General features: G+C 35.1%; 1 protein-coding gene and 1 pseudogene across 1 annotated transcript; both read right to left on the bottom strand.

Moving 5' to 3' along the window:
* Positions 1-571: 571 nt before the first annotated feature.
* Positions 572-21,741, bottom strand: CDC37L1 (cell division cycle 37-like 1). Its single transcript, XM_004677638.2, has 7 exons — positions 21,433-21,741; positions 17,537-17,818; positions 15,167-15,260; positions 7,831-7,946; positions 7,388-7,510; positions 4,923-5,087; positions 572-2,134 (listed from the first exon to the last, which is right to left on the bottom strand). The coding sequence occupies exons 1-7, from the start codon at positions 21,562-21,564 to the stop codon at positions 2,033-2,035; spliced, it is 1,014 nt and encodes a 337-aa protein (XP_004677695.1). The 5' UTR covers positions 21,565-21,741; the 3' UTR covers positions 572-2,032.
* On the bottom strand, positions 10,269-10,811 carry LOC105853329 (annotated as a pseudogene).
* Positions 21,742-22,338: the final 597 nt, after the last annotated feature.

The following is a 22,338-nucleotide window of genomic DNA, read 5'->3' as shown; positions in this document are numbered from 1 at the left end:
TAGAGAAAATCATCTAGTCTGAAATATGAATTATCCATTTGTTTAGTGTATCCTTCTTATTTAAAAGAAATAATTCTTAGAAGAGTTCCTACTGCTAAAACAAGAAAAATAAGAATGTCAACTTACTGCTCAATTACTGAAGTATTGCTAAAAATACAGTGTAAATTATGGCACTAATGGAACATAAAATATGGAATACATCCCTTTGTTCAGTGAAGACATAGAGCTAAATTTTAAATTGTTCTTCAATAATTCCTATTTTAGAAAACAAAACCAAAAGAAACCCTTCAGAATTGGTCAGTTTGCTGATAATTTCTTTCCTCTGTCTTTAGTCATTAATACTTCTAATGTAGCTAAAATGAAATCAAGATAATGTGGTACATACAATTAAGTCCTAGAGAAAAGTTGAGCAATGTAAAGTGATGTTCAAATTTCTGTGAAATTGAGGATGGTTCTTCTGTGTCTACTCTCTAAAAAAAAGCAAGAGATTGCTTCAGAACAGAAAAAACAAAAACAAACTATAATTAAGTCATTAGATTAAAAAAATTACAGGATGATGAATACTACCATATAAATATGTCAAGTATTTTATTATAGAGTATATATGTCTTATCAAAAGCACAAGAAAATCTTTATTGTGGCAATCAAGAAGATTGTGGTGTTACAGAAGTATGATTCAGTAATTCCAGTCCATTTATGTGGGCATTAAGTTCTTTATAACCTCAGTTAGTTTTTTAAAAAGGTGCAAAATGAGGTCAGGGTCACAGATCTGATCTCCATATAGGTATGTTGACATTATTTGGTTTCTCAAGTTGAGAGAGGAATTCCCAGTCCTAGTTAGCCATTTTCCAAATGTTTGCTACTAGTGTTAACAGGACTGAGCCACAGACCGACTATACCCAATACAAAGCAGTTTGTGTTCCTGTAAGTTAGATTAATCCTTAAATAATAAGGATAAAAGCAGTGTCACCTAGTTCCAAACACAGGCATCAAAAATCATGGTATATCTGAAGTGAATTATATAGGAAGTAGTAAAAGCTCAGGGTATTCAAATGATAACAAACTAGAGAAAATGAAAAAAGTAGTAAAAGTCATCATTACCAATAAAGATCACCAAATGTCTAGAAATAGGTAGCTGGCAGTTTCAGGCAGTTAGCTCTACAGATTCTCCTCCTTTTAAATCAGATTGTTTGTTCTTGTAAATCACAATTATTCTTTTAAAACTTATTCCCTGAGAGATCCCAGACTATGTCAAGCAGAGAAATTAATGAGTGAACTTGAAGCTGATAAAATCTATTTCTAGTCTTACCACTTTTTCTATCATTATAACCCTTAAAATCAACAGGGTAAAATTACTTTCTAAGGAATACAGTTTTGAGGCTATTTATGGGGTAAATTTGGCATCTATACAATTTGATGTTAGAGTCAAGGATTTAACTGATGGTGTCGAATATGAATGTAGTATTATTTAAGGGAAAAGACTTTGTTTTGATTTGTAACACCCAGCTTATTTAGTAATTATAAACTACTGATTTATTGCTTTTAATATGATGAAACACCAGATGTCACAGCTAAATTAGCAGTAGAATACAAGTACATTTTTATCTTTAATCATTTTTGTAGAGTAGGACATGTACATATCCATATAAAAAGAGACTGTAGCAGATGCCTCCTAGAATCAACCAGTTCTTGTAAACATTGCTTTTGTGCAGATTTTCATACTTTGATTCCAAAATTGAGAACAGTAAGATTAAAGGCAAATTTAGTAGCCAAAAAAAAAAAAAAAAGAGTCCAGTTTCACTTCCCCACAACATATGGTACCACTCTTCTCTTTAGGAAAAAAAAAAAAAAAAAAACAAAAAAACCTAGCAGCACATTAAAAAAAGTTTATAAAACATTTCAGTACTCTTTTTCCCTCCCATCAAAAACCAAACAAAAATAAAGTGCAGCACCCATAAAAGTGTCAAGAAAATAGCCAAGTTCTTCCTTTCTTGTAACAAAATAACACTTGGCTTCAGCAGTCTTAACCAAATTATACAGTGTCCATCATTTTGGGTTCATCATCTTCTTTATGTACCACTGAGTTTAAACTGCAGAGAGCTGTATTAATAGAATACTGAAGATAATCTGTATTCTGGAAGTGAAAAAAAAAAAAAAGTATTGGGAAGAAAAAATGTACAATAATCAGCTTAAACCAAAATAGGCAACTAACTACACATTCAGTGTCACTTTACTGTTCCAGACCTCAGCACATTTATGCCATTTCCTTTACAAAGACCTGAATGTAAATAATCTGACTTCTACCTAGCTCTTTGATTTTTACAATAAAGGAATCACAAAATACTGTGTTTTATTAAAAGCATCTTTTGCAAACCCTCTTTCTTAGAGGATGGGGAGGTTTAAGACATCTATCCCCTACCACTTTTCCTCTGATGTTTATTAAATAAAATAAGGAAATGAAACTAGGTGGCACTGCAGCAGTAAATGTCTAAAACTAAAGATACTCAGGATAGTTAAGCAGACAAAACTGAATTCTTAGGGAAGGATTTCCTAAAGTCCTGGGTCTTAATTCTCTATTTCTGGTACTTTAATCCAGAATCTACCATGAAGTATAGTGTAGCCTTGAAAAAGAAAACAATTCATCAAAATTAACAAAATTTAAAGTCAGTCAATAGGGTAAATATGGGTTAACTGTTACTTAGATCTCCACCCAAGTGGACTTGGGTTAGTTCTTTCAAAATTAAGGACAATGGCACTTTACAAGATTGCTGTTAATGAAAAAAAGGTTAAAGCTAAAACATTAAACCAAATTTAATTAAAAAAAAAAACTATTAATAGTGTTTGTATGGTTACCCCATTTCAAAAAATACAGTATATAAAGACCATTTCTGACAATTCATGCACAATTCCAAAGACCTTAAGGACAAAATTTACAATGACTTTATGGAGTTCCAGTTTTCCTTGAAAAGAGTTCTCGGTATTAGAGTTGGCAAAGGAGATTTTTCAGAACTCATTTATCCTAGGAATTGTAAAGTATCATGGCGAGACTTAAAAAAAGTAATCAATATACCTATCTAACTTATAAATTCCACTTATTACCATATATTGTGATAGTTAAATTCTCAACTTATTTCTTGTTTCTATGACCAGTTCTTCTCCAGAGCACATGACTAATGTCTTGTTCTATTTCTAGTACATGATTCATTAACAGTCTGGTATTACTTGATCAACAGTGGAATAGGATAGAAATACAAGATAAAATAGCTTCATCATATATTGTTAGTCAAATTATTTAACCTCTATGAATTTCAGTTTATTCATCCATAAAATGAAAATGAACCAAAAGGATTTTAAGAAGATTATCAACATGTGAAAATGTTTTGCAGTTCATAAACTAATAAAAATAAGATACTATGGTAAGCTTGTTTCCCCCCAAATCTCCTCTCAATTGACAACTGAGTCCCTTCAAGTTTCCTCAACTAGAAAATCTCACAGGTGACTAGACAAGGATGCTCACCATCTCCTACCACAATAAGCTATCTGTCAAAACCAAAATTAAGTCTGAACATAAGTGTGGTAATATCAGCAATTCAAAAGTGTCAATATTGTGTAATTCCAAGTCACAAAATGACTACAAGCAGATATTTGCTATCTATATGTATTAACAAGAATTTACTTTTCTCAAACCAGAAGTTTTTTAAAATAATATATGCCTCTTATACTTTTAACACCTTATCCCTCTTGTGCTTAGTATCAATAATACCCTTCAATAGTATCTTTGTACTTACTAGTGACATCTTAATTTTAAGAAGTTTACATAGTGGAAAGAATCATTGTGGGCTATTTCTTGAGAAACTGAAGAAAAAATGATCAGTATTTATACAACATTCAGAGATAATCTGTAGGTCTCAATTGAGAAATATTGCTTACATGTCTAACTAGTGGGCATCACTACTGATTATTTTAGTAAATCAGTCTGGATTATTTCTATCCTTCAGAATAGTATTTTTGGTTGAATTGGATATGATCGATGACTTCCCTTAAATTGTTTCATTAGCTTATAACAGGTGTAACTGGAATGGCAGTATTATAAGGTAAAGATGTTAAAAATCTCAATTCCTACCATTTAATGAGATTTAAAAATAAATATTCCAAAGTTTCTCATATTGTCTGCTAAATGGGACCTCCCTTTTCACTGTGTAGGCAACAGACTAAATGGTTAACCTTAAAAGCTCAGCATTTGAAAGGAGACATTACTAGGTTATATTAAAATGCATCTAAAATCAAAATGGGCAGCAACTTTCTAACGATAACTTAAAATTCTAATCCTAAGTAGTATCAGGCAGACTAAAGGAGTAGTATAACCTGGTCCTCTGTTGGACATAAATTTTTTAAATTTTTTTACTGACATGTTTTTTTCTTGATCTAATAGACCCAAAGAGTCAAACAGTTGGTCAATATTAACAAGAGTAGCTTAGCATACAACATTAACATGTTTTAAATCTCGTTAATAAGATACTATCAAATAAACTCATTTAGCAGATCACCTTGATTGCCATTTAAATGCATACTTTGGAGCTAATTCATTCCAGTAAATTCCTATGAATATAGCTCTACTCAGAATGAGAGATGTTTCTCAGAAGCCATCTCGAGAAGTTTATAAAAGATGACCAACAATAGCACTTGTCATTAAGAAGCTAAGGTAGAATTAATTTCTTTTTTATTTAAAGGAGCAAAATTTGATTTGTCTCCACTTAGAAGATGGCAGTGATTCAGTGCTAAAACATGGTGTGAAATAAAACTCAAGAGTAATCGTCTGAGGCAAGAATAATTAAAAGGGCCTCACATAATTACATACAAAAGTAAAAAGAACAAAATTATGTTAACTATACATTTATAAAGTATTTACTTTTATAACTTACCTGTGGCAAGGATTCTAACAAACCTATAGATCCAACAGCTGAATGGGGAACATGATTCTGTACTGCTAAAGGGTGAAAACTAGGTGATTGAGAATAAAGTCTGACTCTTGACTTGAAAGCTTCAAGTTCATTTTTAAATGCTTCAAAATAACCTTCTTCCTCTGCCTAGAAAACATAAAAAACAAAGACGTTGTCCAGACTTCTACACAATAAATTATTTAAAAAACCTGTATTAAGTTTGAAGAGGAAGAAAGACAATGCCTGTTAGTTTTGTAAGAACTACCATTTTCTTTTTGTTAAAACTACAGGGCCCTCCCTGGCAGAGCAGCAGGTTAAAGCACAGCACTAAGAAGCTAAAGCTACTTCAGCATGAATTCGATCCCTGCCTGCCCTGGAGGTGATACACATGGTGAGGCAGACCTCTCCTGTCTCGCCCGCTGCTCCCCTTGCCTGCTGCTCCCCTCAGCAGTATACTTCTTCAACCTGACTGTTTTGTTCCTCACTTTGTCTCAGGTGAATCCTCTTACCACCCCTGAAGCTCTGGCCTGTACCCCAGTTCTGTATAAATCTTAAAAAAAATATATTGACTACATGCTGAAGTGATAATACTTGGGACACAATTGGTTACCTTTTTAAATGTGACCACTAGAAAATTTTAAATAGCTCTTGTAGCTTATTTGTTTCTTTTATGTCTGTCTGTCTGTCTATCTTACATCATTGTTCCTTCTTTTTTTTTTTTTTTAAAGATCTATTTGTGCGTACAGAACTGGGGTACAGGCCAGAGGATCAGGAGTGGCGAGAGGCTTCACCAGAGACAGAGTAAGGAGCAGAACAGGCAGACTGACGAAGCACACTGCTGAGGGGAGCAGCAGCCAGGTCAGGAGAGGTCTGCTACACCATGTGGTCACCTCCAGGGCAGGTGGGAATCGAACTCATGCGGAAGTGGCTTTAGCTTGTCAGTGCTGTGCTTTAACCCTCTGCGCCACCAGGGAGGGCCCTATTCCTTCTTTTTACAATGTTTGCGTTGCTTTCTTAGGTTAGTCCCAATATAATTTCCACCACCAATTTACCCATGCACCATCACCATAGTCCCTTATGCTCTTCCTACCCTCATTTTGGTCTCTCTCCTTCCTCTTCAGAATGTTTCTGGTTTATAGTTGTCTCTTTATTGTTTGTTTGTTTTTTATTTTTCTTCTTGTCTCTTTTTTGGTTTCCCTATATAATTTCTGTAAGTGACATCATCTGGCATTTTTCCTTCACTTTTTTTAAAAAGATTTATTTATTTATTTATTTATACGTACAAGAACTGAGGTACAGGCTAGAGGTGAGGGGGTGAGAGGATTTACCAGAGATAGGGTGGGGAACAGAACTTGCAAAATGACTGCTGAAGGGAGCAGCAGGTGAGACAGGAAAAGGTCTGCTGACCATGTGGGTCAGCTCCCTGGCCAGAGAATCAAACTCAGTGCTACAATGGCTACAGATAGCTTAGTACTGTGCTTTAGCCCCTTGTGGCAGCAGGAGGCCCACATTTTGATTTATTTCACTGAGTATTATCCCTTCTAGTTCCATCCATGTTGTGCAAATAGCATTATTTTATCTTAAAAACTGCCCATTTTCTAGAAATATTAATGATTAGTTTGTTCCACTTCCCTCTGCTCCAACAAAACAAAACACAAGAAACAAAAAATATATATATGTAAAAATAAAACACCTTCATAAAGGTTTTATCTGGATTCTTGACAAGGGATTTATCTGCTTATAATCATTCTACTCTCTTTCATTACAAAGCAACAACCAAAGGATATTCATAAAGCCTCTCAATTTTCTGTCAATTAATGAAGGGGCACTGTTTCGTATTCTGACCCTATACTCTCTATTTGTAAAAACATTTAAACTAGATGAAACAACATTTAGCTTCATTATGGAAACATCTTAACTTAAGCAAATACTCCACTTTATATATTCTGGAAAGAAAAAGTTCTGAACTCCCTTCAAGGATACGAAAGACTTATTGGCAGTATACCGATTTATAAATATTTCCTTTGCAGGTAAATAATGACATGATGTATATCCAATGATAACAGAACACAGAATTTAAAATTTTTTTAATTACAGAAGTGTGATTTCTCATTAAATTGTGAGTTCTATAAATGGAGGACATTATATCCTCAGTATCTTAAATAGCTATACTTTTGCATTAGTACTTAATTTTTATTGAAGGATTGAACCCCCTAATTTTCCTGAATATATGCATTCATTTGAAAGGGTCTCAATTTCATATACATACTATGGTACAGCTTCTTATATAGCTCTCTTAAGTTTGAAGTCATGCACATAATTTTTCATTTCACTATGTAAAAGCCACAGAATTTAGCCTGTGTCATCCTGGCTGCACAGCTAATTTCAATGTGTATGGACCAAAAACATCACAGCTAAGATTACCATTTCCAATAACAAATACTTACTTTGGCTTTCTGGAAAAATAAACGAAAACACCCTCTTGGATCCACATTACAGTTTTTTGCCATTTCCATAATAAACTGCATTACAACAGCTTGATGTGCTATTTGTTCCATTAGAGCCCTTTTCTGAAAATAAACAGTAAAATTATTTAAAAATACTGCTGAAATGTAGTTATAGTTGTAGTAGATTTTTAAAGCATGATTTCCTAATAGATTTTAAAAATGGCTTATAGTTTATGGGGACAAAAGAAGGGAGGGTGTTAGAAAAGCCTATCAGAAAAATGCTACTTGAAACAACTAGAACAATTCCCATAGTAAACTGAAGAAAATCTAAGAACTGAAATTTCATTTACATTTCTTGTTGCTTTCATTGAAAGTTAATGTGAAAGACAGAACAAAAGAGAAAATCAAAATCTCACTCAGGTTCCCAGAAATTCACACAATACCTGTTCAGCTTCTAGATGAAAACACCATAAAATAAGGTATTTAGCAGTTTCTTCACATACAAGGTATGGGTGGTCAGACAGAAATCTCTGACTATCATCCCACCGACTCAACATACCTGTAAAACAAAAAACAATGAATGTCAAATACTTTCTTCTTGCAAACCAAGAAATGGCATTTTAAAATGTTTTAGAGAGTTAATAATATCATAACATGCTAAGGTAAAAACAAATGAAAACGTGTTCTCTTTTAAAGTAATACCCACTATACAGGAAAGAGCTTCCAAAAGTCACAATAACTTTTACTTCAGGTAATTAGACTGAAGTAGGGCAACTAGTTAAAAGTAAAAACCCTTTCACTTGGGGAATGCTTGAAGTTCCAGGCAAATTGAGTTGGCTGGTTATCCTAGGTTAAAATGAGTAGAGATAATTTCATGAAACTCGGTATAATTTATTCATAGAATACAAATTTTTCTATTAGAAAGATGAAACAGAAAGCTAAGCCTTGAAAAACTACACTAAGCAAAGATAATAAAAGATTAAGAAAAAGCTTATTATCTGTAATTTACTAAAAACTGTTAATATGAGGGCTCTCCCTGGTGGTGCAGTGGGTTAAGATGCAGCACAATGAAGCTGTCTGCAGCCACTGCAACATGAATTCGATCCCCAACCAAGGCACAGGGAGCTCTCCTGACCCGCCTGCTGCCCCTCAACTGTGTATTTCAGTAGATCTTCCTGTTATGCTTCCTGTCTCTGGTGAGTCCTCTCATTCCCTATGCCTCTAGCCTATACCCCAGTTCTTGTATGCATAAACAAACAAATCTTAAAAAAAAACCTGTTAATATGATATGACAAAATATTGACAGCATGAGAAATCAATTCAGTATTATAGTAGTAAATAGGTTTTAACCATTTTCTCATGTTTATAAAACAGAGTAAACAAAAACCTTAAAAATTAGCTTGCATATTTGAAAATGGCTGTCATTTTGCTTTGAAATAGCAAACTAATGCAAAGACTAAAGTTTATCTTCATTTTAATCAAATTTGTAAAAATTGTGATTACAAGTGACTACCACCCAAGAAATCATGAAACCAGTAGAGTTCAGCATTTAACTTTGTTTAGTGAAGTTTATGCTTAAGTCAGTTAAGAATGACAGTGTTGGGTCCTCCCTGGTGGTGCAGCGGGTTAAAGCACAGCACTGAGAAGCTTAAGCCACTTCCGCATGAGTTCGATCCCTGCCTGCCCCAGAGGAGCTCCACATGGCGAGGCAGACCTCTCCTGACCCGCCCACTGCTCCCCTCAGCGGTGTACTTCCTCGGATCTGCCTGTTCTGCTCCCCACTCTGTCTCTGGTGAATCCTCTCACTCTCCGCATCTCTGGCCTGTACCCCAGTTCTGTATGAATAAATAAATAAATCTTTAAAAAAAAATAATAAAGAATGACTATTAGATTTAGAGCTCTTAGACTCATCCAGGGAAGTCTGGGTTGTCATAAAAATCTTATAAGGCTGTCTCAACAGGTTGGCAGCACATCTTTCCACTAAAAGCAAAATGAAATATGTTCATTTATATGTTAAAGTTACACATTAATAAATTATTTCTTCCTCACTTCAAAAAGGGGCAGGAGGACTGGTAGGAGGAAGCATTTTAGCATTTTCTCATGAAGAGTTACACAAGTTTTACAGTTATTTCCTCAATATTTTGGATATAGTGATTAAGTCACTTTAAATTCTGAGAGCAGAAACCTTATGGAAGTTACTTAAACCTACTTCTCAAAGTATAACTAAAAAGTCTAGTAAGTTCTGGGGGTCAAATCTAAAAATAGGAAAACCTTATTTCTGATATTTAAAAATATAAAATAAATCCTATGAAATAGTTCTGCATTAGCTTTGTTATACTTGCTTTAAAATGAAAGGGTTAGTGACACTTGTGATGAGGCAGGTGTCATTAAATTTTTTTTTTTTTAATTTTGTAGAAGCTTTCATTTCAGTGATCAAAATGGTATCTTCCTGCAACAGTTTAGTAATGTGAATTATGTTCACCGGATAGTCTTTTAGAACTAAAAGCTTCTAGGGTCTCAGGTTGCCTGTACTACTTTGAGAGCACATCTTATATAGAATTTTAAGTAATTCACAGAATAAGGGACCTAAATAGAAAGCTGGAGTGTACTATATGAACATTTCATAAATCCCCCTACCCCAGCATGGATAGTCAAAAACTATTAAGAGATGAGGGTCTACAGCTAAAAAGCATATCACTCTTCTCTCACTGTCATCCTTTCTGAGAAACAAAGATGTTTATCACTCCAGAAAACTGAAATTCATACACATAAATGAAATTTTTTTTACCTATGTGTTCCCACTGTCAAATTATAGAAGCAGTTTCACTATCACAACTACAGAAGCAGTTAGTGGGACTTCTGAGAAAAGCAGAGTCCCACATACAGTAATAGGTATCTGGTACTTTTCCATTTATCTGTCAATTTTTTTTGACGATCAGCATTAAAAAATACAACCAAATACACATATGTCCCCAACTCCCCAAAACTGGTCTTTGTTCATTCTTAGATGACTGAATGTCCCAACAGTAACGAAGGTGGGAGCCAATCTCCCCACAGCCTTTTCTTCAGCTGACCCATCAATAGTTCTTCTTTTCTTGAACTACCTTCCTTTTCCAAAGAAGTAATGCTGAGATCAGTCAAAAATGCTTTCTGAGAAGACTGGCTTGGATGTTTGGGTCTGTTCTAGTTGATTCAAGATGTATTAGCTTGTATCACTGGAGTTTTCAACACAATTCACCAAACAGGTCTCACTGACTGCCCAACTTTGGGACAGGCTTGTCGATGCACTCCTCCCAACAAAGTTCAGTCATGCGGTGCGCTGGTTTCTGGAAGTGCTGCTTCTGTGTATCCATCTCAATGAAAGGCTGCAGCTTTGGTCCACTGAGTCCAAACCTGTGGTGGAGGAAGATGAGGAGGAATCCATCCCCAGCGCCACTGCGCCAACAGAGATACACTCCACAACTCACAGACCTTCATGAAATGTTACACTTTTTAAACTAATACCTGAGACAAAATTAACACTTACAGTTAAACATTTCCTTATCTGAGAAATATTTCCATTACTTTAAAAATAAATTTTTTTTAAAAATAAATGTCGAATTATTATAAAACTGAGAAATCGGGTTACAAATATTTCATAGGCCTATACTGAGTGGAATTTTCTGAATAAAATACTTACAGGGAATCAATAGCTTAGTGGTACAGAATTGTTTTTGGAATTTCTAAAAGAATACCAGAATACACTAGCATGATGGCTAAGGAAAGAGACGAGAGAGAAACTGTCTATATACAAATACTGTTCTTACCACTTACTAAACCTTGGGTAAGTAGCACTTAGAATAGTGTCTGTCAAAAAAGGAAACATTTGATAAATGTTAGGTATTATACTAGTAAACAAGTAATTCATTCATCAAGTATTAAGCTAATTATTTGGTTAAGAATAATCTAGTAATTTAAACTATACAACCAATTCTTCTGAATGCTTGAAAACTTTACTATGACAAATTAAGATGTTTTAATTATGCATACCCATCTATGTGTTTTCCTGATAAAACATCTCTAATCCATTTATCAGCCTTCAGTGTTCTACCTGGTTCTAAAATGGTTCCCAAATACACATGTTCTTATTATTTCCCTTTCCTCTTTGCATTATACTGACAGCTGATAGTTTTAACCCTTTAAATTTGTATTAGTGATTTTTAGTTTCTATATGTGCTAATAAAAATCTCCAAGTAGGTAGCATTTTTTAAATCAAATTTCTGAATGAAAGACATGTAACCTCTTTTTTTCTTTATATCCTAAACTCCATTTCCCCTTCATTCCCAATCACCTACCACCAGACAACTATTCTTCCCTGTACTTAAATCCATCTTATTTAAAACTAAATCTATTCTTCTCTCCCTATCAACTATGGTGATTCCTATGGTGATATAACCCAATCAAGCATTCCAAAAATTCCTGACATTTTCATTCCTCCCACAAAAAACTGACAATTAAGTCCTGTGGTTATGCTATTACCAACTGTTAATATGGTGAATCACATCAATGACTTTTCTAACTTTGAGCCATCCTTCAATTCTAAGGATAAACCCTTTAAAACATTTCCTTTACAGGTTTATAAACATATTCACCGTAAAGAATTTGAAAAATCCAGAAAATAAAAATCATATGCAATTCTATAAGAGATAATGAAAATTAGCATTTTGACTCTTTCTAGGCTTTAAAATTTTAAAATAACTTTAAAAAATATACAATAGTTCATTTTTACATCATTTTGTGCCTTTTTCCATCTCAGTTGTACTCCCCGTGGGCTTCCCATCACCAAATCACCTGTGTGCCATCACCACAGTCCACTGCACTTTCCTCCCCCCACCATTTTTGATCCTATTCCCCATTCCACACCCATAAAATGTCTCTGGTATATAGTTGTTCATTATTACTATTAATTTCTCCCCTGGTCCTTTATACTCCTGCTATGAGTGAAACCATTTGGTATTTTTCCTTTTTTTTCTGGCTCATTTCACTAAGCATGATCTTTTCCAGCTCCATCCATGTTGCTGCAAAAGGCATGTATTTATTTAAAATAACTTTTAAAGCAATAAAATTAGTTATATCACATATTAACTTTCTATTCATTTAACTTCATATTCTATTATTAAGTATTTCTATTAATGGTCATCCCTGGTGATACAATGTGTTAAAGCACAGCACTAATGACACAGCATGGGTTTGACCCCCAGCCAGGGGTAAACCCACATGGCATGGCAGACCTCTCTTGTCCTGCCCACTGCTCCCTGCAGAAGTATATTTCAATCTGCTTGTTCCATTTCCCACTATGTCATGTGGTGTATCCTCCGATCCCCTGCACCTCTGGTCTGTACCCCAGAGTTCATACACGCGTAAACAAATACAATTTTTTAAAAAAGTATTTTTAGTAAATGTTTTCAAAAATAGGATACTGAAGGTTTTGAAAAGCAGTAAGTAAGTGTACTGAGGCAACTGAATATCCATATTCATTCAGTATAATCAAAAATGATCCTATTTTAGCATTTATGCAAATTTTAACTTTTTTTGATAAAATTTCCAATGACAACATCCTATAGAGTCAAAAAAATGGTGAATCATGGCTAACTTTGGCTGGAAGAGAACAGATATATAATATATAATGTAAAGCTGTATGCACATATATGTATCCTATAAACATATGCACATGTTCATGATTGAATAAAAACAAAAACTTGTAACATTTAAAACTTTTTTCTAAATTGGTGTTTTATATTTATAAAACAAATTAATTAAATTAATAAATACAAATTGGGGGAAATTGAGATTTCAATGCTTCATAATAATCATTAGATGGTTAATTCCATTCAATTATAAAGTTTAAACCATATGAGAACGTTAACAAATATTATAAGGGAAAGTTAGGAAAAACTCTGAAGAATATTAAGTACAGGAGACCACAGAGAAGTACTGATATGACGCTCTCCAAGCTACCTCCCATATCAAGCCCATGTTTCCCAAGGATATGGAAAGCAATCCAATTTTGGAAAGCGTCCTGCTGGACAATTTAATTATAGGATGTGTTGACCTCAAAGGGGTTTATCAATACAGCCATTATTCTATAAAATGCTTTTTCCCTTTTACCACAATAAGCATGTAACACCGTAAATGTTAGCTAACATTTATCCACTAAGGGACAATGTTAAACTCTCACTATCTTGCCTAGGGTCTCTATGAACTCACTATGTTATAATTTAGTTCACATGGACTTGAGCTCATTATCTCACATTACTGCAAACTGATAAGATTTCACACTAATGGAACTTGGTGAACAGCAGGAATAGCAGGCATCTCAGATGTCCTGGTAAGACACACATTATGTCAGAAAGTGGGAAATAAAACATGAAAAATTTGGGAACCTACTACCTTAGTAACATTTCTGGGGATCCAATGGGTTGCAGCAAGTAGGATATCTCCTCCAAAGTGAAAAGTCAGTGTGCATTTCCACTAAGAAACAGGTACAATGTGAATCTGGGAGTGGCTATCAGGTCTGGTTGGCTTTGAAGACAGTAAGGCTCTAGTTAGTATTGGATGAGACACTGGAAATCCTCAACATACAATGGCAAAAACAATCACTATCATCTGTGGAAGTTAAGCCAGTCTTTTTTTACTCAGCTATCTCATTGCTTGCAAAATGCTTTGTTTATAAACTAAGGGGTCATGGTAGAAACTTGAGATTATGCAGAGATTGAACAATATGGCTTTATGTAGACTCCACAGGTTAGATCTCCTCACTAAAGATTTTCTAGTATAGACATTTAATATTTACCAGTGGCAGAAGCTACAGTTCAATCTTCAATTTGGCACCATATGCTAAAGACCAGTTAACAATCAGGTAACAGGTTGGTTATGTTGGTCCCAATTCAATGGTTCCTTACTTGAACTAACCCATTTTAGGTCTGGTATTGCCCTCCCTCCTTGAAAGATTCCACCAGTAATACATCTGTGTTTTTATTAAGTTAGATCCCATTCCTCCTTATTTCTTAACCCAGAAATTCATTTTACAGCAAAGAAATGAACACAATGGGTTTCTATTTTGTTGAAGACTCATATAGACAGTCTTTGGTAAGCTTGTGAAGTTGGGATATTTTCCACACAAAATTGCTTCTGATCAAGGCATTCAGCTCACAGCAAAAATGAGGGGACTGCTTCAAACCCAATACCCTTCCCATGGCTCCAAAGCAATTAGCACACAGAATGCCAGTTGGGCATTCACAATACTTCAAGGAATACTACTATATCAGAGGCAATCAGGTTTTAAAAGAGCAACCAGTTTTATGGTATTTCTATTACCATATTTACCTGAAAAACAGTTCAATGACCTGCACGAAATTGTATAGCAATATATCTGAAACTTGAAAAAAATGACTGCTAATCTCATTACCGTAAGATAGTCAGCAAAGAAGACAAAAGGCAAAAACAAATAGATGTTATGGCATAAATAAAACCTAAGTCTTAAAGAGTAGTAGTATAACATATATATATATAAGTGGATAATATATAATTGGATTTTGCTTTTCATTCTTTTACTCTTGTCACTCTATGATCAAAACCAAGAAAACCAAAAACATCTAAACAAGAACCATACAACTGTGCCAGAAGTAGCTATACACAACAGGAACTTGTCACTTATTTTTTTTTGGTCCCTATTTTATACTTTTTGTATGCATATGTATCATACCAAACATTACAAAGAAACTCAAATATTAGACTTACCAAAATGTCTGATTTTTTGCTCATATTTCTGCATAAATGATTTTGATTTATCTTCATCTTCTGTATCTTTTCTTTTATCTTGATTAATAAAACTCTAAGAAAAAAATTTGAAGATCAGATTTCATATTCTAACTAAAATCTTCTGCAGATACTCAATGTCTAGCAATCCTTCCAACAGACACAATAAGAGGTGGTATAGTAGTATTGATAAATTATTAATTTTATGTCACATTTATTTAAAAAATTAAATTTTCTTAGACTAGAATTTGGTTTTGTTTAAAACATAGGTGTGAAAATTCACATAATTACTTTAGAACTCATACAGAGAAAAAAATGAATTAACGTTTTCTGTTAAACTTTCCCTTTCAAAGGTAAATATAGAAATGGCCTTAAGTCCATATTTGGCATTATTCATTTCCATGAAACATTTGAACTTTATTTAGCCTAATCTTTGAAGTTCTTGCTGAAAATAAACTCAGAAGTATATTTACTAGAAATCATTTGATAAGACATAAAACAAAACTTTTTTAGGAGAGCCCAAAGAGTCTTATTGAAATCAAGTACAAATTTCTATTAAGGAAGTGCTTATTTTCAGTTAAATAAGATCAAGTTTTTATCTAGCCAGAAAAACTGGCTGTTTTTTAGAATATTCTGTGATCACATTTAAACCTTCAGGTCATCACTGCCAAAAATGAAAATTGCAAACTAGTTCTCTGCCAGTTTACAATCCAGAAGTACACAAAAGTTTATATATTTCAATACAGAATCATGGTTTTCTTTCTGTGTTCTGTTATCTAGACCAGCACTGTCCAATAGAAATATAATCCAAGCCACAAATGTAATTTAAAGTTTTCTATTAGCCACATTATAAATAAAAAGAGATAGATGAAATTAAGAACATATTAACCCAACACATCCAACATATTATCATTTCAACATAAGCAATATAAAAGGATTATTAATGAAATATTTTACTTTTTGGTACTAAATTATTGGAATCTGGTGTGTACTTTACACTTACAGCACATCTCAATTCGGACTAGCCACATTTCAAGCACTCAAAAGCACATGTGGCTAGTGGCTATCGAGTTGGACAGCGCAGATCTAGAATAGTCCTCTCAAGTCTCAAGCTCCCAGACAAAATCAATGTACGATTTTGAGCAAATGACTGGAATATAAAGACAGTCCTAATTAATTTGTGGTATAAATGTAGGCTATGTTAGAAGTTAAAATGAAACAAAACAAAACATTTAAAAGCAGGAATAATGAAAATATTTTTTGTGTGTGTGACCAGCTGAGACATTAACTTTATAAAACAAAGAAACATTGCTCTAACCAATCCATCTGATGAAGAAAATTATTTTAAATAACTGGAATAAAATGCAAAACAAATAAAATAAGACTTTTAAGAAGATACAATCTTTAGAATATGTACAGATATTTCTTTATCACTTAGATAAAGAATGCTACTGTTGGAGAGGGAAAACAAACAGGTACAGGCATAGAAAAAGCCAAGAAAGAGGGCTATTAACAGTGATTATCTCTGGGAAAAGGACCTGGAAGTGAAGCAAGCCTTTCAATTCTATTGTATATATTTATGCCTTTTTTTTTTTAAACAATACTCATCATTTTTCATGACTGAAGAATAAAACTCTGATAAAAAGCTAGTGACAGGCCCTCCCTCGTGGCACAGCGGGTTAAAGCACAGCACTAAGAAGCTAAAGCCACTGCCGCATGAGTTCGATCCCCGAATGCCCCAAGGAGATCCACATGGCGCGGCAGACCTCTCCTGACCTGCCCGCTGCTCCCCTCAGCAGTGTACTTTGTCGAAATGCCTGTTCTGCTCCCCGCTCTGTACCTGTGAATCCTCTCACCTCCACATCTCTGCCTGTACCCCAGTTCTGTATAAATAAATAAATAAATCTTAAAAAAAAAAAAAAAAAAGCTAGTGACAATGTACTAACTCCAGTAACTATACATCAGTGTTACAAAATAGACAACAAGCTAATAGCATGAAAATATCAGTCTAACATCTAAGGCCCCATGTGTCACATGCTTTTTAAGACATTATCTTATTTAAAGTCTTCAGACCTGCTCTGTATGATTGAGGAAACTGAGGCTTAGAGATGTTAGTGATTTGCTCAAGTTCACAAAGTCATCATGTAACAAAGCCACAAAATGAGGCAGTCTGATTCCAGAGCCCACATATACATCCACTGTGCTTCCATGTCACCATACAGTTGTATTAGACAGTACTGAGCATAGAGCGTAGTTTACAAGATCCTCTTGCTTTGCTATCAAATATACACAACTGTTTTGTATAAACACTTGTTATTTCTTCTTTCAATATGGTCCAATAAAAAGTCATACCTTATTAAAAACATCCTTGCTAATGGCATCCATGTTCCACAGACACATTCTCTCTCTCTGTACTAGAGCTTCTTCTTTTTGCCGCCATTCTTCTTCCCGCTGCCTCAGTTCTGATACTGCTATTTGTGCTTTGGCATGTTCCTGATCCAAGGACTCAGAGTTATGCAGTGCTAAGCTACCAAGTTTTTGCTGAGCTTCAGCGAGATTCCATTTGCATGCCACAGAGCTCTTCACAAACTCTTTTTGCTTTTGGCAAGCCAGTTCAATCCCATGGCTATATATCTAGATGAAAAACAGCATTTGTAAGAAAGGAAGGAGGCAATGGTGATGTTTGCACAATACAGTTCAATTTTGTTTTAGTCAAGGATTTAGGTTCAATGTTTCTGGTACACAGGCATCCTGACTTCTGAGTATCAGTTACAATTTTATATTACAGCCTTGTTTTCATCTATTAGTTCCTAAGCTTCTTTGTGAATCTGTGCCCCTCCCTGACTACACCAACAAAAACTCTGGAAACTAGCACAGTGTTTTGTATGCAGCTGTTGTTCAACTAACACTTATTGTTTTCATAAACTTGAAACAGTAGAATAATAAGTAGGAAGGTATAAATTTAGCTCATTTTACCACTCAACATGCTGAAAATCAGACTTTTAAATTTTGTTTGTGGAGAACCTTTGATTAGAACTAATCAGTTTTCACTTTTATTTTTTTTTTCTGTATTACCATAGTCCTTTAGGATCTGATTTCTTCTTGAAAATTTCTCTTTATAATCAACTATTATCCAATACCCTTTAACTTAGTCCTAATCAAATAAGCAAAGTTACTTAGAAAAAAGTCAACTGTTCTATTCAGAAGCAATACATATTAGTTTTAATCTTTACTGAATACTACATGTAAGGAACTATGATGGATGCTTAATTACTTATATTCCTCAGCTCTATAAAACAAAAGCTGAAGGCAGTCTATGATTTTTTAATTAAAATGAAGAACAATTTTAAATGATGTGTACAGAATAACTATTCAAAACTGTTCCCTTACCTACATCACTATTCAAGCCCTTATAATTTCACACCTTAATTATATAAAGTTATTCTTCAATTTAATAGGCTGATCTTTCAAAAAAATATATCTGAAAATTTTACTCTCCTTAGAATTTTGGGATAAAGAACAAAATCTGTGCATAGAATAAATCTTCATTATCCCTACTACCCTTTTAGGTTCAGTTCTAGTTATTTTCTCACTTGTCTGCTTATACTGTCTTTGTTCCTTTTAATATAGCAATCCTACTACCACCAGGAAACAAACAAACAAAATACACTCTTATACATTTCAGATTCTGACACCATTTCCCCGACCTTCCTCTTATCCCTCCCCCTCATCCATGTTATCTATATTTCTATAGTGTTTTCATAAAATGTTGTGGCTAATTGTTTATTCAACTATCAGTTTCTTTGGGTGCTACAATCAAGTAAATCATAGATGAATAAATGACTCTCCACTTCTTAGGACAGACTAGTGGTGACAAAGAATTATGAGACAAGTACTAGGCAAGGCCCCTACTTCCTAGCAGAGTCTTCAGGCAAAGAGGATTTCTATTGAGACAATTGTGGACACTGTTGCTATTCAGGTATTTTATCTAGTTATTTAGCAAGTTTGGAGCAATGTACCAAGACGCTGCACCAACCAAACAAAATATTTATCCTTATTTTTTGCTATCTTAGGATCATAAATTATTGCAGACTAAACTTAAAGAACCAAACTAAAAGGAAAAAAAAGTTGTAAAATTTATTTTGCAAGAAAAGATAAAAGATATACTTTAAGTCAGGAATGCCTTCCATTTTCACATTATATGGGAGGAAACCATTTCTCAAATCAAACATAAAATGATTTGTGTTGAAATCTTCACAGATGAGACATTTGAACAAACTAATGCATAGAGATGATTCAATAAAGTCATGTTCTATTTGTGAACAAGTTTAAGTTTTAGTAAGACATTAAGCATAACTATTTCAATGAACATAAATTTGAACAAAGAACTGTTAACATTAAGACTGACAAATGTAACTTTACCTAAAAAAATTCAAACATAACCTCTAAATTCCAAGCTGCCTTTTCTTTAAATGGATCTCAGACCTATACCTCACAGATGCCATTAAGATGTTTAGATTTATCTTATCAGGTATACTAATGATTATTTTAAGATTATAAAGCACTTATAAACTGCATTAAACAGTTTAGTCTTTCCAAAAATATTTCCATCCTAACACTTCCAAGTCTTAAAAGTCAGCAACTCAAATAAGCAGACTTATTACAAACAACACATGAACTAACTTAAGATTAGGAACCATTTGCAAATTTTAATACTATTCAAAGGTAATTTCAGCCTAATAAAATTTTTATTAGATCATAGGATAGGCTGCAATAGTTGCGCAAAAACAATATAGTAGGAAAGGTTTTATCTTTAATTCTGCTACTAAGTTATATGGTCCAGGGAACTCACTCTCCAAGCAGAGAGTCTATTCACTTCTAAAATCATTTCAGTTAAAGAAGCTAACGATTCCAAATGCACAAGTGAAAAGTTAACCTTTACATTTCCTTTGTGCTTCAACAGAATGCACTGAAATTCATAAAACCTTTCTATGCTCCCCATGTGCCTTCAAAATTGACAATGGCAGCTGGTGTTCATTCTTTTGTCTTCAGCTGGGTAACACATTCATTATGTGCTTATATAGCATTTTTTATATAAAGATGACACCAGTGATCCATAATTAGTGAGTGACTACTGACCTATCAACTCTCATTCTGTCCTCCTAAAAATTTCCCAGTCACTGGCTGGCTGAAGTACAGTCTGTGGTTATGAAACAGCACTTTTCTCTGTGTGAAGTCAACTAATCCAGGAGTTTGGAATAGAACAGATAATCCTACACTTATCGACAAATGATTTAAATCACTCATCTTCATTAACAGCTGGTAGAAGAATCTTTAAAAAACCAGTATTATTCAGTTAAGCTCTTAGGGATCCTATTTTGCAAGAAGCCTAGAATGCAGACACCTATAACCTATTTCACTGAGTATTTTAGGGGTTGGTCTATGATCCTGAAATAAACTTCCAAAACACACTCAGGTTGGGAGAAAAACAACGAGGACACAAATGATATCAGCATATAACTATTCCCAGAAAAATCCTAAGTGAGTTGGTTAAATTTCAGAGGGAGGTATTCTGGCTTGAAAACCACAAGCAGTATCCGGAATCTGAGGGAAAAGTATGAAGGAAAGAAACGGGTGCCTATATGTTCTTACTTGGAAACGATGTGAAACAAATCTAAAACATAAATCATATACGGAGAAAATGGTCACGCAAATAGGAGGTTGAGACCAGCATCAAAAGCAAACGAGGTTTACAGAATTTAATAAGAATTGAGGCCAGTGTTACTGGATCTGATAATTTTATGTCAGGAGCTCAATGAATTATTGAAACACAACCAGTCACTGTTCCTATTAACAGTGCACACGTATTAGAACCTTCAACAGAATAAAGTGCTCAGATGAAAGCATGCACTAGGAGGACAAAGGGTCAATGTTAGAGCATGAGCCGCCCCAAACCTGGGTGTTGTCAGGAGGTCGGGGTAGGAACGTCTTCCAAGGATGAGGAGGTATACAGACAAGGTGAAAAAATAAGTGTGCACGGAGGTAGGGGGTGGGAATAAACGATCAGCTCTTCTTTGAAGCCCTCAGAAGATGCTACAAAAGCCGTACGATGGTATCGGGCACCCGTCCCAGAGAGGGAGGAGGGAGCGCATAATAGGACACAGAACAGGATTACAGAGACAGAGAACTCAGAGGGCCCAGCGACCGCACCTTCCCATTCCCACAGCAGAACGCCGTCTCCCTCTCACCTGGGGGCCGCCATCCGGGAGCTGCAGACAGCGGGGAGAACCAGGAGACACATCCAAGTCATTCTCTTCCTCAACCTCACCCTCGGCCCGAGGGAGGCTCCAAGGTCCTGGCGGCGGCCAAGGCTGCTCCATGTCCACCTGACCCCCGCCCCCACAACTGCCACCGCCAACCGACTAGGCGTGAGTGGAACCTGCAGCGCGAAGCCAGCCGCTCCAGCCGGCCGGGGCCGTTACCCAGAATCCCTCTACTGCCGCGACGTCGACGCACGCCCCGCTAGCCCGGGCCGCGCCACTCGCAGACCGCGGAGGGAGACGGACTCTGCTTATAACGTCACTTCCGCTTTAGAGAGGGGGCGGGGACATGGGGCGTGCGTACGGGTCTGGCGAGTAGAGGCTGGCCTTAGAGCTTTCGCTCGTTTAAAGCTCTATCATCTGATTCTTTCGGCGCTGCCTACTTCCTAAAGGTGCCGCGGATTATGCAGTGCTAAATTCTTGTTTTCTAAAGTATCTAGACACCGAAGTTCTTCCGACCAAGTGTCGTCCACTTTGTGCATTGCTTAAAAACTGCAACTCATTCTCGTACTTGGATATGTGTGAGCCAGTAGTTCTGAGGTAGGGGGTGAGGGAAGAAAAGGAGGAATTTCGGAGAGCTGATTTTCGTCTCTTTTAGAGTTAACAAGCAGCAAGAGTTCTGCGAACCATAATCGGAAAGAGTACGCTAAAGATGAAGTACTGGAACGAGTATGACTTAAAAAATTTGAGATGTGTACTGTTGATAGCTCAGATACAGGGAGTATTCTGTATTCCTACGTTTCTTGTTTAATCCTGAAGATTTGTGCTCTCATTATCCCCCTCTCAGAAGAAAAGTATGCACACATAATACCCCCATCACACTTCAAAGGGAAG

The sequence above is a fragment of the Condylura cristata genome, unplaced genomic scaffold (genome assembly GCF_000260355.1).
Source record: "Condylura cristata isolate star-nosed mole 26May11 unplaced genomic scaffold, ConCri1.0 scaffold00006, whole genome shotgun sequence".
NCBI lineage: Eukaryota > Metazoa > Chordata > Mammalia > Eulipotyphla > Talpidae > Condylura > Condylura cristata.
Note: the sequence above shows the minus strand (reverse complement) of the source record. Positions and strands in the feature narration are given on the sequence as shown.

Coding starts and splice junctions, on each gene's coding strand:
- CDC37L1 (XM_004677638.2), bottom strand. CDS start 21,564: ATGGAGCAGCCTTGGCCGCCGCCAGGACCTTGGAGCCTCCCTCGGGCC. Junction 7,511..7,830: donor TTCATCTAGAAGCTGAACAG/GTATTGTGTGAA, acceptor GTTTATTTTCAG/AAAAGGGCTCTAATGGAACA. Junction 2,135..4,922: donor TGTTAGAATCCTTGCCACAG/GTAAGTTATAAA, acceptor TTTCACTTCCAG/AATACAGATTATCTTCAGTA.